Genomic DNA, 19,946 nt, shown 5'->3' on the forward strand with positions numbered 1-19,946 from the left:
AACTGAACTATAAATATTAAAAAAATTTATTAAAATTATGACCTTCCTAAATTGTTTTAATTTACACCCTCAAAAGTAACATAAATTTATATAAGTTGTTTCGCTCTAAAAAAATAATTATATAAGTTTTGGACTAAAATCAATCTAAACACAAATTTCTTCCGTGTAAAATTATGAGACCTTTAGCACACTATATGTGAATTTTAAAACTATATCAGAAAGTCATTTAGTTATTGACTCAGTAACATAATATTCACAATAAATTAATATTATATGAACTCTAGTCTAAATCATATGATATAATATAATATACAATAAAAATATGTTTTACATGATGTGGTTGTACAAGTGGACATACACCAACTGCAACTTTTCCATAAAACCTCCAAACTTATGTAACAATGAATACAATTAGTGAGCCTTAAAATACCTAATAAATGAATGTTTGAATTGTTTTTGTGATTGATAAAACATAAATTTATAAACTCTATATAATAAAATTTCTAGTATTCCTAACATCACTCTTGTTCTAATTAGAAAGTGAACTGCTTATTCTATAAAGCGTATCGATGTGTGTGGACGAGTTGATTGGTAGATTGGCTCCAAGACGACGTAATCCTATGCCTGGTTAAAAGAAGATTCCTTTTTTTTTTTTTTTCCTTTTTCAACAAAATTATATTGCAGTTCCGAAGACAGTCTAATCTTATCATAATGAGATCTTTATATACGGTGACGAGTTGTTCTATTCTAGTTGTCAGGAAAAATATATTAGCTGACCCTTCTGCACACTTCAGTTGTCAAATTCAGATGTAAAAAGTTATTATACCGTCAAATTGCATACGTTTAATGTTATGTAGACAAACTCGAAGCAACAAAATTAATCATCATCTCCTTATTGACAAAATCATCATCCAAGCATTATCATAAGCAACATGAATATATGAAAGAATAACTAATGAAGATTTTAAACAACATAGAATCTCCAACCCCCAACCAAAAAATATAAATTGATATGGATTGTATAAAATAAAGCTACACCTCCTGATACATCTATATTTCATAATTCACTATAAATCGACCAGAAACCTCAACAAACTATAGTGGCAGACCTAAAACTGCTCTTTAAGGTAAAGCTCACCTTATCGATGGAAAGAGTTGGCATTAACTAGCTCAATGGACTTCACAAACACCTTACAGGAGATTATCAAGTTGTGCTTGCAGATCCTGTATGGACACCATATTTATGATGCTTTGAATTTCTTCCGGGGAGTATTCTGCTTTTAACAGGGATTGTACTTGTACATGGGCTTCCACAATGTTTGTCCTGCATTACCAAAAAACAAAAACAAAAAACAAAAAGGATAATTAAGAGTGCACTAAACCAGAATAAATTATTTGGTTGAATTATCAGCTATAAGGGTGAAGAGCATAAGTAACAACTACCAGGCTCAGAGACATTAGTGCGGATGATCCTAATTATTCCATGGATTAATATGTTGTTAAAAAAAGCCACTTATGTCACATATTTTACTAGGCCAGTATGTATTAAAAGAATGAAATTGCAACGACTAGAATTCTAATCATTTGAGAATACTTAAGAGACTCCTAAACCAGGTAGGCTTCAAACAGAAAAAGACTTCTGTAATTATTTCATGCATGCATGAAACTTGAAACAATGAGTTTTGCCAATGAACTCAACATTAGGTTCAAAAAACTCAACTAAAATAAGACCAAAATTGAATCAGCTTAACCATTCACATTAAAACATGAACATTAAAATTGCAAATTCTGCACCATAACTTACTTAATTGGTTTGAAAAGAATTGTTCGGGTCGATGGATTCTGCAGATAAAGCTTCATCTTTTCTATTACTGTTGGTAACTCTTGCTGAATAGCAGCACTCACCTGTTCCAAAAATACAAACTCAATACATGTGAGCCTTAAAAACTTAAACATAAACAATAAAAATTTGAATACCAAATAATATGATACTCAAAATTAACATGTTAAATCAATCATTTAATACAAGATCTATCGCTTGCATCAGTACATGGTTGAAAAGCGTTTTTTTGTTGGCAGGTTGAAAAGAATTCATCATTTATCATCTTGCAATGGTTTCCCATTTAAAAGGCAAAAATGAGGAATATTTTAAAGAAGGTTCCTCATATATGTAATTCTTCACACCACTTCTAATCAAGCTATCATAAATCAACCAAAGGTACATACCTTCTGAACAATTTCTGCCACTTTATCAGGACTAGCAAAAGCTTGATCCTTAAGTGGTTTGGCCAAAACGGACTCTTGCTTTTGATTCTGACTACCTGAGGATACTGAAAATTTCACAGCTGTCACCTACAAAAACAAATTGGAAACTATTTAGACCAAAAAGACAAATAATTGCCTCTGAACGAAACTCCATGAAAACTGAAATTTGTTATATAAATACAAGAAAATTTAAATGAGAGAAATCAGACACCTAAATTAATGCAGAACAAAACCAAAACAGATGCAACAACAAAATTGAACAAAGAAATAAAAATAAATAAATAAATAAAACTAGGAATCAGAACCAAAAAAAAACTAGGAATCAACACCTAGGGTTGGCTAGATTCAGCACTAAGACAATAGAAAAAGTTCCAACTGAAATTCTATTCACATAAACTTGTCCCCATAGGAATACAATAGCATCCTTATATAGACTACTAGGACTAAACCAAAATTCTAATTGACTTAAGAAATCCCAATTAGTGAATCACAAGAATATCCTTGACTTTAGGAAATTAAATAAATTACTAATAACTTAGTTAACTAATAAGAACTCAAATTTTGAGCAAAAAACAATAATAAGACCTCAAATAAAATCCAATTGACTTCTAAATTAAATAGAATTTTCTTTTTGCTTCTGCATCATAAGAATTTAGGCATGTGAAGCTTGCACCAACTCTTGAATCACCTTTGGCAACACCAAGAATAAAGATGGCTTATGTTCTACCGTATCATTAAATTTATTTGCAATAATAAAATCAATGGATAAAATCAGTGTTGCAAATGTGACAGCCTTATCCCAATCCTCAAAGAGATTTGAATCAAACTTTTCCACGTCATCAAGCTATTTCACTTCATGCACCATAGGGGGATGATCAATATTAGATGCATCAAACTCACTTTTCACAACAATGTGTACCCACCTATTTGTTGCTCTCTAGTTTAACCCTCTCCTCATCAACAAATGAGAAATTTCTAGTGGTAAGTAACATTTCTGACTCTTCTAGAGGCTGAATTAAGTTTATTACACATGGTTCAAATATTTCAACTTGTTTAGGCTCTACGGTATTTTCTTTTTTGTCACATGAACATTGAGACAAAATTTGTTGGTACTTGTTCTTTGCTTTCAACACTAGGTTCAAAGTGGTACTTGATGTTTCCTCATCACCACGGTCTCAATACCAGCATTGTCTTTGAATGAAGTTTTAAGTTCATTGCTACCTATATCGTCCTTGACGCTTCCAATGACTCAAGTCCATTATTAATTAGCTCAAACCTTTCAAAGAAGAAAGTTCTATTAAAAATATTATTAAAAAAAAAGTCTTGAAAGGCTTTTGCAAGATTTGCTAAGGTTTGTTCCATGGCAAGCTCTGCTAGAGTGGCTTAGGATTAGGTATTGCATGAACACTCATATTGCTTTCTATAAATTGTGCTACTAACTGTTTGCTCCCTTGTCCCCAACTATTTCTTTGATCTAAAAAAACCATCTGATGTGATTGGAGTAGATATTTCTTTCAATTGAATTAAAATAGATATTTTTCCTTTCATCCCAGTCAGTTATGGCAAGCTTGTAAAATCTAAGATGAAGATTCTCAATATCACTCAGTAATCCATAGCTCTACAAATGAGTTTCATCTTGGCAAACCTTACTTTCTTATTATCTGAAAAACCTACTTGTTTAGATAATTGGTCCGTGTCATGTAACCAATTGTTCAAAATCCATGAGTCTTGACAACCATAATAAAGTAGGTGCCTCTAATATTATCATGGTTCAATGGAAGAAAGTTTCAACAAATAATTGTAACAAGAACTTGTGCATGCTGACTTCTTCTGTTGATGACCTCGCTCTGTTCTGGGCACGCAGTATCTCTATGGAGCTTTAAAATTTTGTGGACTTTTAGTTGATTTGGAACTATAGAAATATACTATTCTTCAACATGTGAGCTGATGGGCTTACCATGGCTAATACTATGTCACGAGCCTGGATGTATGGGCTTAATACTGTCCCAAACAAGACCCATAGACTAAAAAACCAACAACTAGCTTCCAAAACATGATGAAAATGGCATAACTTGTCAGTTTGAAGAGACGGTCAAGATAGGGATTAGGAGCAATCCGACAACGTTTGTGAATGTCCTTGCGACAGGTCTTGACCAAGAAACAGTCGAACTGCTCACTTTTATTGGCGATTGGAATGGGCACACCTTGATTTTGGCAATGACAAATCAAGAGTTGTGGGTCAATTGGTTATCAGTGACAACACTTGGTCAAGGATGTCTTGTTCGACACCAACCTTGACGAAGCTCTCAGATTGCGATTTCAATTGATTGAGATTCATGCATCTAATGGGCCGAATCATGGTTGTACAGCGTGGCCAACTTGGTGGCAGCTGGAATTATGTCAGTGTTTCGGATTCAATAAATTGGTTTTCCTTTTTCTTCTTTTATTTTTGGTAGCTAGTGGTTACCAGGTAAGATGGGATTTGGTTTTTCAGGTTTGACTGTGATGCAGTTGGAGTTGGAATTGATTACTATAGAGGGTGGTAATTTGTGGTGGTTTTGTTGGAATATTGAGCCAGAGCATTTCTGATAACAAAACTGATTTAGAACAACAAGCAAATGCTGATAGCAAAACTGATTAAGAACAACAAGCTCTGATACCTAAATTAATGAAGAACAAAACCAAAATGGATGCAACAACGAAATTGAAGAACAGAGAAATAAAAATAACTAAGGAATCAACACTTAAGGTTGCTTGGAGTTAGCAGCAAGCCATTAAAAAAAGTTGGAAAAGTTCCAATTGAAATGTTATTCATCATAAATTTGTGTCCATATGAGTACAATAGCATGCTTATATAGATTATCTGGACTAAAGCCTAATTCTAATTTTTAGAAATATCAATTTTTGAATTACAAAAATACTCTTGAATCTAGGAATTTTAATAAAATACTAATAACCTAATTAACAAATAAGACTTAAAATCAAATCAAATAGACCAATATAAATACAATGACTTCTAAATTAAATAAAGCCAAATTAAAATAGAATTTATTCTGTGCTTCTCACATCACATTAAGATACAGGATTCAAGAGAAGCAAGGTGCTCTGTTCTCCAAGATCGTACAAAATTTTTTCACATGAGATGAACCTTCTCCTATCTCACTTGTAACTTTGATTTGTTAACTTCCTTCATAATTAGATCCAGGGTCTAGTCTCTCTATTTGCTAGGTGGCAACGTTTTCTTCATTATATTCTTTATTAAGTCTAACATCATAATTAATGAGGCAAAAGACAAACCTTGGTAACAAACGAAAGCATAGGATCCACAACTAGCTTAGTGAACCTTCTCCTATCTCACTTGTAACTTTGATTTGTTAACTTCCTTCATAATTAGATCCAGGGTCTAGTCTCTCAATTTGCTAGGTGGCTACGTTTTCTTCATTATATTCTTTATTAAGTCTAACATCATAATTAATGAGGCAAAAGGCAAACCTTGGTAACAAACGAAAGCATAGGATCCACAACTAGCTTAGTGACTGACATAATAAACTCCTCACAGGTGGCTTTTAGGCTTTTTTCAAGCTCCTGCAAGTGAACGAATGCAACCACATATTACAGCGTTATTCAAAGTAGGGGTAATAGAAATACACAGAAAAAGTTCCAACAAATATCATAATATCAACAGAACTTGAAAAGAACTGTCAACCAGCTACCAAAAGTGAATTTATTCTCCAAAAACATTAGTTGGAGCATTAGGGATCATAATTGGAAAAAGGAATGAAGCAATAAACTTGGTCTATGTAAAATTAAAATTTGGGTTCATTGATATTTTCATAAGTTAGACTTGGTGATTGCACAGTCAATATCTGCAGCAAATAAGAAATAGTCACCAACAAATACAAGAGCTTTCAGTAACTAAAGCTTTTGTAGAAAGCATAAGTAGTATCACCATCAAATTTCTAATAGCATATTAAAAGCTAAAAGACATGGCAAAATATATCAATAAAATTTGTTTATACAACTTAATTTCCAGAATGACATCACTAGAACATGAGTTGTATATGACTTCACCATGAAGTGCACTTATTCATTTATTAGTTTAATATTTAAATCAACTTTTTCTCAGCAAACCATTTATTCTCTGGACTCAGCTCATTTAAAGATTGTGTCATAAGGCAAAGTCACAAACCTTCTTAGCATCTATTTGACTTTCCAAAACTCTAGGAGATAAGGTCCTTGCCAATGAAGTTGATCTTGACCAGTCAAATAGCGAGGCTTGACCTCTAAGAATACGTCTTAAATGCTCCTGGCAGTGGAATTAAAGCATAAAAAGAAAAGAAAAAAGAATTACATTTAAGTGGAAGATATCAGAGATTTTCTAATTACAAAAAACATGCTCAAATAATAAACCTAGATGGTGTAAGAAATATAAGCAGAACTCTAGGATTAAAATACATACATACATACATATATATATATATATATTAATGCACCACATTTCAGAAAATAATCCTACAATGCTTTGAGGGATGATTTGGGAGGCATGGACACGGCAAAATTGCCAACATACTGGTGTCAGACACGACACTTATCTGACACAGACACAACCGGATCAAGCACGCACTCAAGAAGAAAAAAATCTTTTTTTTTTTAATTCAATTATTCTATTTTGACGTTGAATGTTGTTTATTTGAACTCTTTTTATGGGAGTCTAGTTTATTTGAACTCTTTTGTTCGTACTTTAAAGAATATTTTATTGTTTTAAAATTAATTTTAGATATATTTCCAAACATTTCATTGTTGTTACATACTTTTTAAATCCAAAATAAACATAAATTATTTCAAATATAAAATATATATACCTAAAAATAAAAATTAATCAATTAATTGTCATATCCTCAATGTATCGTATCCTAGTTTTTCAAGAAATGCCGTGTCGCCATACTACATATTATGTTGTACTAAGTACCATATCCATATCCGTGCTACATAGGTGATGATCATTTAATAGTTTCTATTTTTTTCTGATGAATGCAGGTAAACTACTCTGTAAATCATACTTTTAGGAAGCAAAAGTTTATTTCTACATAGTGTGATAATCCAGTGTCACGTTCTAAACTTTCTGGTAATAAACCACAATCCAACCCATTTGCTGGCAAAAACATCCAATTGAAGACTGGAGAACAAACCCAAAAATTACAAAAAGGAAAAAACAGAGTAAAGACAGAAAAGAAAACCAAGCAAAAGATTAATTACAAAAACGTAGCCTTTCGTATATATATCATTCTTACTTTTCAAAAAAAAAAAAAAAAATTGAAGACTGGAGAACAAACTATACAGCCAACAACTCAACCATCTTTTTCATTTTTAATCCATAAAAATATATTTGAAAACCATCAGAATAGAATGAAGCACCACGCTACAGCCCCAGAGTTAAGTTTGAAATACTATAAACTTGTAGAAAATAAACAAAACAAAGTCCACACCAGATTTAAATTTCAGCTCCTATGGAACCAAAAGCCTTGAATTTACTCTACCTCAACAAATAACTCCAATACATACAATGGACAAGAATCATGGAAGTCAAACACCTAAAAGTTAAGTTATAATCTAAGAAGCACGGACATGGACACAGGTACGGAACGACAAGACAATTTTCGAAAAATTAGGACATGAAACGGTGGGGATACGCATATTAATTAATTATTATATATTTATATTTATATTTTTAAATATTGTTAAGCATTTATTTTTTCATATAATGTTAAACATAAATCAATTTAAGAGCAATAATGAATAATAATGTGAATTCATGACTAATAAATTATGCTTAGAAATTAGAATACAAACCAAGAATAAGATCCAAAAGAGTAAATAAAAGATAACTAAATACGTGTTTAAGATTAAAACTAAAAATAAATAAAAGATTAATGTCCCAGCCATCCCACATTTTTTTTTTAAAGGACACAGTTGGGACACAAGTGTAGAAGTGTCTTAGGTAGGGGTGTACAAAAAACCGAGGAACCGAAAAAACCGCTTCAAACCGACTGAACCAATGCAAAAATTTTGGTTTGGTTTCAATTCGGTTCGGTTTCGGTTTTATATATAATAAAATCAAAAATTTCGGTTCGGTTTTCAGTGGCAAATTTTAATGCACCGAACCGATCAAACCGAACCGAACCAATCAATATATATATATATATATATATTTATGTAACACTAAGTCACGTTGGAGTTTGTAGCTTAGTGGTATGATGTGGCTTCAATGACTAAGAGTTCCCTTGTTTGAGCCTTCGCCTAAACGTTTTTGAGTTTTTTAATTTTTTAAAACCATTAAAAGTTAAAACCCTAGCATCTTATATTTATAGGTTCTACCTCTTCTGCCCTTTTCTTTCCAGCCGCCCCCTCCTCCATTTTTTTTTTCCTCATTCACCATTTTGTCTCTCACCATTTTTTCTCTCTCTCACCCTAGCATTTTATTCCATCGCCTTCCTCCACTCCTTCAACCTCACCTCCAGCTCCTCCCCCACCGATCGCCCCAACCCCCTCCAATGCGCTAACCAGTACTCTCTCTCACAGACGGCAGCACACTCCATTCTCCAATCCCTTTTTCTCACGGTCTCTGCCTCTGCCGCCGCCTCCCCACAATCCCTCTTGTTTGGATGGTTAGAAAATTCATCCAAAAAAAAAACACAGACTATCACGCTGCTTCAGTTCTTCTTCTCCGTTCTCTTCTTTTTTCTTTTTTCTTTTTCCTTTTTTTTTTTTTTTTTTGGCTACTTGCTTGGTGCTAGGTGCTTGGGTGGTGAGAAAACGTGAGAAGGTAAAGGAAATATATATATATATATATTTTTTTTTTTTTTTTTGGTTTGTTTTCTAATTATATACATGATTTTGATTTTTTTTTTTTTTTGCTTGGTGTTTGGGTGCTGAGAAAATGTGAGAAAGTAAAGAGAAATAGGCATTTTTTTTTCCTCTGATATGTTTGGTTCTAAGAAATTGGAAGCAACTGAAAACCGACCGAACCGAACCAATTGAAATCCAGTGTTCAGTGTCGGTGTTCCTCCCTTTTAGTTCGGTATCAGTGCCAAATTTGGTAAAACCAAAATTTCAGTTCGGTAGAAAAATCGCACTTCAAACCAAACCGAACCGATTACACCCCTAGTCTCAAGTATGGCATCCCAAATGAAGTGTACCTACTTTCCTAACATATAATGCACAAAGAATTTATTTATTCAAAATGAAAAATGGGAAAACAGGAAAAAGAAAAAACCATACACAGCTAGAGAAGTGATAGAACATGTGATTTATATGCAGAAACAAGAAACACTAATGCACTCGACAAAAGGAGAGCTTTAGCCTCAGATATACTTACTAGCAAATGTGAGAAATCAAGTTCCTTGTGAGTAACCGAGAATTCAATATCAAAAGGTGCAATCTGGAAGACCAGAACTTATTAGTAAACAACAACATGATTAGTTACGGCCAGCAAAATTTATTAGTAATCACTTCAATAATATTTTCCAATAGAATATCCACCAGGAAAAATAGAGAGAGAGGAGAGATCACCTGCTCCCTTAAAATAAGGAGATGTTTTATGAGGAAGAGCTGCCCATCCATTGGTGATGATCTCTTCACAATGAGTTTGCTTGCTTTCTGTAGCAGAACACCAATTAAAAAATATTAAAAAAAAGAAAAAAGAAAAAGCATAGCACACTGCTACATTTAAAATGTGGTTGCTTGTTCACATGCTTATATAGGAATCATAAAAAGCAATTCAACATATGGAGGCCATAATCAAATCCCCTCTTCTCCATAGAAACAACCAGATTTTCCACTGATATCATAAGATTGTATGTGACATAGTACTAATGCACAAATGACTTCTCAGTGCTGTGTTCCACTGTATAAAGAGTTCTTTCTTTAGCATACTTACTTGGATAGATATGGAGCAAACTTCTACTGCTTCCTGATAAATGTATCAAACAACCCAATTTTCAACAAAATAATCATGAAAGCCAATTTAAAAGATGAGAAGTATAGCAAAATTGATAATCCAAAAATTTAAATACCTGCGCCAAACCAGTGAAAACTGCTTGTTCTAAGCAACGATACAACTTTGAAAGACATGAAAGGTTTTCTCCAGCGGTGGATACCAAGTTTTGAATACATCTGGGTTCTCCTCAGCCTACAATTTGATAAACAAGCAGGTGTAAATATGTAAGAATCTTATTCAAGATAAATTTATACTTTATTTCAGGGAGTCAAAAAGTAAATAAATGGTACATGCCATCAAACAACACAAGAGTGGAAGTAATACATGTTTCCACTCAAACAACAACAAAGCCTTAGTCCAAACTTTTTGGGGTCAGTTACAAATCCTCGACAGATTAGTTAGGGTCGACCACCTATATTATTTTACTCCATTCTATTCTATCTGAAATCATACTCTCTATTACTTCTCTAATTGATATGTCTCTTTTATCACTTCCCTAATTGACATCTTTCCACTCAGACCACCAAAAAAAAGAGAGAAGATGCAACTACTGTAACAACTGTGTGTCTAATACTCCTACAAGTTGGTCAATTTAACATAACTATAGTTATCTCATAGTGTAATATGCAGGACAGCAGAATATGCATGAACGCAATTTAATTATTAGACACAAATTTTATTTAAGCTTTAAAAATATATATAAATAAAATAAAGACAAGGTAAGGTACATTACAGAAATAGTTTCTGAGCTATTCTCCATAGATTGTTCCAGCTTTACAGGGTAATCCAAGTCTTCATCAGAAGGCAAATAATTCGCTATCTACATAAGAAGCAGGCATAAAATTCCAAACAAAATCAATCTACTTGAACAAAATAATAGCTCCCCAGAAAATTAAGAAATAGCAAAGAGAGGAAAAGAAATCTATGAAATTGATCTTAGTATATTTATCTCAAAGAAAGGCTGTTAAATGTGAAGGTTCTTTCTACAATTGGAAGTCAAGTCACAAACATCAAGTGACACAGAAGTAGGCAACTCCAGAAGGGTTATACTGCTATTCCAATCCCTCCACAAGCACATTTACTGTTCCCAAAACATATGAGTCCACAAATTTATTTTTACATAATTGCATAGCATTCAGATGCTACTTGTAATCAATCACTCAATCCAGAGTAAGTAATTTCCCAGGCAAGAAAAGAAAACAGAGGAAAGTCTATTTTCCTAAAATATATCCAAGAGATCAACAGTGATCAATTAACCATATTAATCACTGTGTAAATGATCATATAGGAAAGAATCCAAATTTCCATATTCATTTATATGCCCACCATCACTGAAAATCTTCAACACCTCAAAAATGGCATCAAAGATTCTTGGTCATCTTATTAAAAAAGCAATACCCAGTGCACAAAACTCCACTTTTGCAGGGCCTGACTAACAAGTGACATTTAACGTAGAACATCATTAAAAAAGAGAATCAATTCTGTCTCTGACTAACAAGTGAAAATTTTTTGTGTTTAGAAATCAGGTGAACAAGCTTTCAAAGCCCAGTCAACAATGTAAATCTTATAAAAACCTTTGCAAATACATAGATTAAAGAATCAATAGGAACAACTTCTCAAGAATAAAGATTACCTCATCACGAATATGTGTTCGTGCACGAAAAGTCAACCTCTCATGAACATCTGCTAGAATTCTTTGTAATGTAGGACGTAGCCCAGCTAATGATTCACCCCGTCTATTTACCTGTTCTCCCAAGACTTCAACTTTGAGGATATCAACAAGTTCACACAGAAAATCGATATTTGTTTCATGAATAAGTTTTGGCCGTAGTGTATCATACAAATATGTAGACCTGCAGGATAAGTTATTGTTGTCATAAGAATTTGATATATAATAATGATGAGAGTAAACAAACCAAACCTTCAATAATTTCAACATCAAAAAAGGAGCTCACAAAAATGATTAACAGAAACTCTAAGGGAAAAACAAAGAAAAATCTTATGTGCCAAACAACTTTCAAAAAGTTATCTACCCTAATACCTCAATTTCTATGGGAAAAATATTAGAAAGAAAGAACTTATAAATAAAAAGAAGCGGTCACCTTGAACATGGAAAGACAACTCAAATTCCAAAATTTATAACTTGGTAGATGATTTTCCTTAAACATGTCTAAGCAAGTTTCTTTGGCCAAAGAGAGAGAAAAAAGAGGACCGGGGGGGGGGGGGGGGGGGGGGGGGGTGGGTGTGGGTTTGGGGAATTGTTTTCCTAGTTTCCATGAAAACCCAAATTAAAATATTTGATGGAATCTCCCATGTGATGTGCTGAACTCCAAGGGCTGAAACTTTTACCCATTAAAAAAGACTTCATAAAAGTACACAAACATTTAGAGCAAATACACATCTTTCAATAGTGGTTTCTGTCATATCAGAGTTTCCATCTTCGACATAAGAAAGGTTAAGGAAATTTTTATGTTTATGTGGAACTGAGGGAAACAACTATCCATCATTGCTATACAATTTAGCATAGGTGAAAACACTAAACTAAAGCCACTACATGTTAAAATGAAAATAATTAAAAAGAAAAGGATAGGAAAGTAAAAGAAAACAGAAAAATAAAAAGAAGAAAGAAAAATGACTCTACAAGCTGGAAAACTCACAATGGATCTATCAATGGAGCCAAACTTGAGATATCCTCCGAAGAAGAAGGGAAAAAATGATCAAAGAGCTGGTACTCAAGCTGACAGACCTGCAATTTTATATCAGTATCAATCGAACTGTCACCAGGAAAAAAGAAAGATCTGCCAGAACATTTATAATGATTGAACTCAAAAAGAAAATATCCAAGTGTAGCACAGAGCTCCAAACTAATTGTTTCTCAATAGTAAACTTGCTGAACACCCTTTGATGGAAGCTCACATGTTAGGAATTCTAGTGAGAAAACATGAGGATATGAGATTCATCCAAACTAATTGAAGGTAGTACTCTTGCCACTATATAATTATGCATGAATCTGAGTTTTGACTCTTTCTAGATACGTACATACATACAAGAATGTCATGTGAAAACAGTCATTCAATATAGCATGGCCCAAAGTCACCAGAACCATATACTGCTTAGGTTTAGCGTTACAGGAGTTCATTAAAGAAGCATTGAATAACAATATAAAGGGAATATCAAATTCATCACTAAAAATCCAGTCGTGGAAGAAGCTTTCTAAGGATTCACCCATCTAAAATATCCAAAGGCTTCCAACTAATATTTAAATACAACTACTTCACTTAAAGGCGTCATAGAAACCAAGAAAATGAATACTATCGACCATAAAACAACATCTGAAAATGCAATTCTTCATATTTTCTTTAATTAACAAGGACATACAGGACAGTCAACAACCTTCATTTCTTTATTAGTAAGTTACACATGCATCCAATGGATTTTGAACCCACAACCTCCCCTCTATTTTCACCAGTTTATCAAAATCAAGCCTACCTGCATTAGATATGCGCATCCAGATCTAGTTAGTGATGGCAACGACTCTTTCTTTGCAAATTCAGATATCCGTTGATGCACTATGCCTCTTACCTGGATGGCACAAGAGAAATGAAACATATGATTAAGACCAATTGACCAACTAAAACAAATGACTGGAAGAAACCAAGAAATAACCCTTCATGTGTGAAATTATAGAACCCCCTTTAAGATCAAACAATTCAAATTAGAAAATAATTACATTTTAAACCCTGAAGTTTAGAAGGTATAACAAATTAAACCCTACAATTTCAAAAGTAACAAATTAAACTATGAGGTTTTATATAGTAACAAAGTAAATCCTATAATTTCAGAAGTAACAAATAAAACCTAAAAGGTTCTCCAGTGCATAAATCAAAGATATAAGTGGAACAACTTGTGTTTGTGGTTTAAAATAGGTTGAGGGTTTAACACATTACTTTTAAAACTACGGGTTTTAAATTTATATTTTTTCAGTGTTTAATTTGTTGCCTCCCCAAATTATAGGATTTAAAATGTAGCTTTTCCTATAAATTATTTTCAAAACAACCAATCATCAACTCACCAAGGAAAGACGCTGTTCACAATATAATTTGTGGCATTCTGCAAGAAGTTGAACATATTCTTTCCTTGATGATCGGCTTTCAATTTCCTCCAGCACTGGCTTAAGCTGCAAAAACTAACCATCTTTAGTTGCCTCTACATAAGAAAAAATAAATTTACAGCACGCTTCCCCTTCTCACATCAGAGAGATCCAAATAAGAGTTTTAAAGGATTTATATTTTATTTTAAGCCCCAACTCCAGTCACTGACACAGTGGTAATCATATAACATCTTTATTTTGAACCAAAAACAAAATGGCTACCTCATTCGCTGCTGCTTTGAAACGAACATGTATAACAGATGCCTCTACACCTTCAGAAACAGCTGCTTTCTGCTCCCACTAGATCGGATTGCTGCCTGGACCTGAGAGAACGAACAAGTATATCACTGAGGCCTGAGCTCTCTGCTGTCTACCCATGTGCCTATCTATCTACCTCTGTGTGTGTGCGTGTGTGTATGTGACAACTATTCAAATGAAAATGCTCACTTCACCTGAGAAGAAGCACTTTTGAGCACAGAAAGTACGTGAGAACGGATCATGCCCAGAGCTCGTGACTGTCAACAAGTAAATTTCTAGATTATTTGAAGTCAAAACTCAAAACAAACCATACTCGCAGAAGCTAACTCAATAATAGAGGATAAAATTACTAGTTTTCACCGAATCATTCACCGAATGAAATGTTAACATCAGAGTCACTTGTGTACCTGAAGCTGTCGGAACTTGAGTAAGTAAACACTAGATTCTGCATACTGCGGATTGCTTTCAACATACCTAAGATTCAATAATGATAAGTTCTCACTTCATTGCAACTTACAAATGCTAATAACCAACAAACTTGCATGAATTTAACTGAGTATTTCCAGATTCACAGAATTATAAGAAATCACAGACTTGGGAAAGTATCCACTTACGAAATGCAATCGTCAAGCCGTTTGAGCAGCGGGAGAAAATTCTCATTTCCAACACTCATATTTGGAGAATAAAAATTGGAAGCAATCTGCACATAGTTGTAAAATTAAATAAGCCATGACTTGCAGAACATTATTCCAATCTTGTTTGGAGATAACTCAAGGATCCAACAGATACAGAAGTGCATTGCATTTAAAATTGAAGAATTTGGATAAGCTAGAGTGCTTTTGTAAGGGGTTTAACAAACAAGAATGATCTTATGAGTAGAAATTTAGAGGCTGTTTGGTTAGACTGTTTCCGTAACTCAATTCTCAGTTTTCATAACTCATAACTCAAAAATGGTGGGACCCATAGCTCAATATCCGTTTGGCTGCACAATAACTTTGTTTCCATAACTTTGTTTCCATCACTCAATTCTCGGATTTTTGAGTAATGAATTATGGAAACTGAAAACACATATTGGCTATTTTCAGTTTTCATAACTCATCACTCAATGGCATTTTTGTGATTAAACACACATGAGGGACCCATTCAGCCCACCTTTTGACCACCTTTTGACCTTTTTTTTTCCGTTTCTTCTCCTGGGTTGGCTGTTTTTTTTTTTTTTTTTTTTTTTCTTCTTCTTTCACTATTTCGGTCTTCATGTTCTGGGTTTTTTTTTTTTTTTTTTTCTTCTTCTTTCATTGGTTCGGTCTTCATGTTCTGGGTTTCTTTTTTTTCTTTTTTTTTTTTCACCGGTTCGATCTTCATGTTTTGGTTTCTTTTTTTTTCGTCTTCTTTCACTAGTTCGGTCTTCATGTTCTAGGTTTCTTCCTTTTTTTTCTTCTTCTTTCACTAGTTCGGTCTTCATGTTCTGGGTTTCTTCTTTTTTATTTTTTCTTCTTCTTTCACTGGTTCGGTCTTCATGTTCTGGGTTTCTTTCTTTTTTTTTCTTTTTTTCTTCGATGAGTTTGGGTACTGAAAAAAAAAAAAAAAAAAAAAAAAAAAAAAACTGCACCGGATGACAGGTACGGGGCTCACAAATAGTGTGAAAAAATTAAGTGATGGTAAAGGAGTGACGGTGCCAAACAAGTGTGATATTTTAGAGTGATGAGTGATGAAAATTGAGTGACAGAAATTGAATAACAAAAAAAAAAAAAAAAGCATCCAAACATGCTCTTACTTTTCTAATATCTTTTTTTTTTTTTATAGGTAAGAAGTATTATTAAAAAAGGAACACTTTATGCAAAAAAATAAATAAATAAAGCAGCCAAAAGATACAAAAGAAGCAACAATAATGATCAATTTTATTAAAATAATGTTCCATCTTTTTCCATTACTTCAGATATATTCTCAATTGTTGAACTGTTCAATATTATATTAAATGATAAATTTTACGGTAACACCATCATGAAGTCACAATGAAATCTGCAACCCAGTCATTCAAACGGCATCATGAATGCTATAAATAGTTCCTCATGTGGGAAAAAACTTGAAAAATAAATAGTAACTTCTAAATTTCATGTCTTATGCAATTGATCTTGGATGAAAAAATGTAAATAAATAAAATAAATAAAAATAAAAATAAAAAAAGAGGTGCATATTATATACAACTAGGCTATGGTTGGAAAAGTTAAGGCAAACAAATAGACATATGCGCAGAATCTAATTTTTAAAGCAAACTGAAACTCTTGGTAAGATAGCATTCAAACCTTACATTCTCCAATTCATCAAAGTAGTTGAGCTTACTACGAAGTGCATCAGCAAACTCAATCAGCCTTTGCTTCTCTACTACCTGAAATGAGACCAGCAGAGTGAGAGGACAAAGCAACTTTTTCAAACAAACATTATACCTTAGGTAGTTTGTGAGACATGGTCATCAATTACAAAACAAGAATTATCATAACACCAACATAAGACAATAGAGCCTACAATATATGCCGCATATATAAGGTATGACCTAAACTTAAACTTTCTCATGCCATATGGTTGAAGCTCCAACAAAAAGACCAGAAATGAATTTCCTTTGCACCTAATGACTCTAAGAACAAGCCAAATATCTACAAATAACCCCAATGCCCATTCTCCGTCAAGTCATAATGAAGCCACATTTTAAGTTTTCAGGACTTCGATATGCCAGATATTGTCGAGTCTAGGCAAGTAAAACATCAAAAGAAGGATCGGAAAGCAAGAAAAAACACACCAGCCGGTCACATGCATCATGAAGAGTTTTAGTCTTTGTAGCGACTGCCTGATGCTGCAGCTGTAGTTCATTAAAATAGTCCAGGGTGTCATCCACCTGCACCAAAAACGAGCTGAGACATCTTAAAAATCCAAACAGTACACCACCATATAAGTCATGGTAAAGGTATTGTGACAGAATCAATCCTCAACGGACAACATAGGAATGCAGTATACATCTAACATAAACAAACATACCTGAAGAAGTATACCGTCACAGGTCTGTATGCGCTCTGTTAAAGTGCTCACATAGTGTTGATATTTCTCCTCTGTCTAAGGAAACAGAAGAATGAGGTGCCAGTTAGCATTTATTGATAAATTCCCAATTGTCCCACAATCTTAAACTATTAAAAAATGATAATTTTCCAAGAGCCTTGTAGTTCAGTGGCATTGCACCTTGGTTCAATACCCCCTTCCCCCTTGTTTTAACTATCGAACTATCAACAAAAAAAAAGGGTAATTTAATCATTTAACCATATTAAATAACACTCCACCTTACAAGTGGGCTCAAACAAGTTGGAGTGAAGACATGGTTCGAACCCAAAACAATCTAATCATAAATTATCCATTGTCCAGAAACGAAAAAAAAAATGATAATAATTTATTAGGAATGGGTGAATATAATAATTCAACCATAGTTCTAACAATTCAAGTATACCATGTAACAAAAAATATGTTACAGTGAGAAATCACTATTGAATTATGAAAAAAATATGCCTAGAGCCTTGTGGCTCAGTGGCATTGATTGAAGGTTGAATCCCCCATGTCCTCATTATTGTAACCATTGAATTATTAACAAAAAAAGGATAAATTTCAATCAATTAACCATAATAACAAAACTCAGCCTCACGAAAATGTTCGAACTTAGGACAAACTTAGGAAGATTTGCTCTGATACAGTGATAAAATTCTAAATTTAGTCATTTAACAATAATTCTAACAATTCAAACATATATCACTAACAAGCACTAACCTCTGATTTCATGGCGGATTCAAGATCTGTAAACCACTTGTAAAACTGCAACAGAAAATGAAATCAGGCAAATGAAGAAAACCAAAAAAAAAAAAAAAAGCTTATAATAGCAAAAGGATTTTTTTTCATTCAACCTGATTTGTATTGAGCAAGAGTGGTAGAGTAGTTGAAGAACCATAATCTTGGACAGAATTGTTACTGTCATTAGCCGAAGCCGAAGCCGAAACGGCGGAGACGGCGTTATCCTGGTGGTCTTGAGATAGATTGGGCGGAAAAGGGCGCTCCGCGAACACATGAGAGAGCGCTGCGATCGCCGCTTGCTGCTGCTCCGTCAGAAAAGTACTCTGAAGTACCAACCACCATTTGTTACCAAACAAAACCGATTAGATCCAATTAGATTATAGCAAAAATACAAGAAGAATTCAGAGATTTCGAAAACACAAGTAGTGTTGTAGATCAAGAACACGAGAAAAAAAAAAAAAAAAAAAAAGGATTACTTGATCCCAAGTTTGGGCGAAGTTGTAGCTTCTGGAAGCCGCTTCCGATTTCGGAAACGGAACCGTGGGAGCGCTTGGCTTCGTCGTGGTTGACATTGCAATTCACAATTCACAACTTCATAACTTCACAATCCTTTAACGTTTCAAATCTGGACAGGTTTCTCTCTCTCACTCAGTACTGCGGTTTTGGTTTTGGGCTTTCTACAAATCGCTTTCCCTTTTGAATGTGCTGAAGACTGTAGAAGTTAGATAAGGTTGGTAAGTTTTCTGGACTTACCAGAGCCCAGCCCAATAACAAATGAAATGGGCCTCTCTTGGCCTTTTTTGTTTAGATCCATTTTTTATTCTTCTACTGCACTGAAACTGAAAGCACCCGACTACCAATTTTCCGGTAAGACTTCCTCAATCTTATTGCAAACTGAACTCTTGTACTATCAGTTTTATAGGTATTGTCACTGAGGTTTAAGAATGGTCCAAACTAACTTTCTCAATCTTGATTATTTTTAACTATAATTAACAGAAAATTGTCGTATCATGTGCGCATTTAAAATGATTACTTTTATAGTTAAATGGCCACGTGCATATCATGTGACCATATTTTAGTTATAATTATAGAAATTGAAATGGAGAGTCAACTTTGACAATTTTTAAACCTCAATGGTTAATAATACAAAATAAATAGTATAGTAATAGAAGTACCGGTTAAAAACGACCCAATCCTTAGGAGTTTTTGCATTTTGGCCATTTTCTTGTACTACCAAATATTGGATTAAATACTTGTTTAGTATTTATCATAATTATTTAATTTTTATTTGTTTATTTAATAATAAGAGTGATGGATAATTAATATCAATCCTATTAAGAGTCTATTTGCAAAGTTGCTTTGAATGTCATTTGCTAAATAAAAGTTATATTCAGTAAATAGACACTTTGAAAATTAATTGTTAGCTTAGTGATAGTCCTTAATGGAAGTAGT

The 19,946-nt window shown here is 33.4% G+C and overlaps 1 protein-coding gene across 1 annotated transcript; it reads right to left on the bottom strand.

Annotated features, from left to right (window-relative positions):
- Positions 1 to 866: 866 nt before the first annotated feature.
- Positions 867 to 19,181, bottom strand: LOC112025253 (conserved oligomeric Golgi complex subunit 3). The gene is given in 26 exon segments (XM_024057912.2): positions 867 to 1,324; positions 1,805 to 1,905; positions 2,227 to 2,352; positions 5,758 to 5,850; positions 6,455 to 6,571; positions 9,641 to 9,703; positions 9,835 to 9,921; positions 10,202 to 10,234; positions 10,338 to 10,399; positions 10,402 to 10,453; positions 10,995 to 11,081; positions 11,895 to 12,114; positions 12,919 to 13,007; positions 13,751 to 13,843; positions 14,334 to 14,438; positions 14,634 to 14,707; positions 14,710 to 14,734; positions 14,864 to 14,926; positions 15,077 to 15,143; positions 15,284 to 15,369; positions 16,978 to 17,055; positions 17,464 to 17,559; positions 17,700 to 17,774; positions 18,474 to 18,518; positions 18,608 to 18,817; positions 18,971 to 19,181. Coding segments are annotated over 26 exon segments (2,376 nt in total). The 5' UTR covers positions 19,067 to 19,181; the 3' UTR covers positions 867 to 1,191.
- Between the last annotated feature and the right edge of the window lie 765 nt (positions 19,182 to 19,946).

This window comes from Quercus suber, unplaced genomic scaffold (genome assembly GCF_002906115.3).
Source record: "Quercus suber isolate HL8 unplaced genomic scaffold, Cork oak 2.0 scaffold_41, whole genome shotgun sequence".
Lineage (NCBI taxonomy): Eukaryota > Viridiplantae > Streptophyta > Magnoliopsida > Fagales > Fagaceae > Quercus > Quercus suber.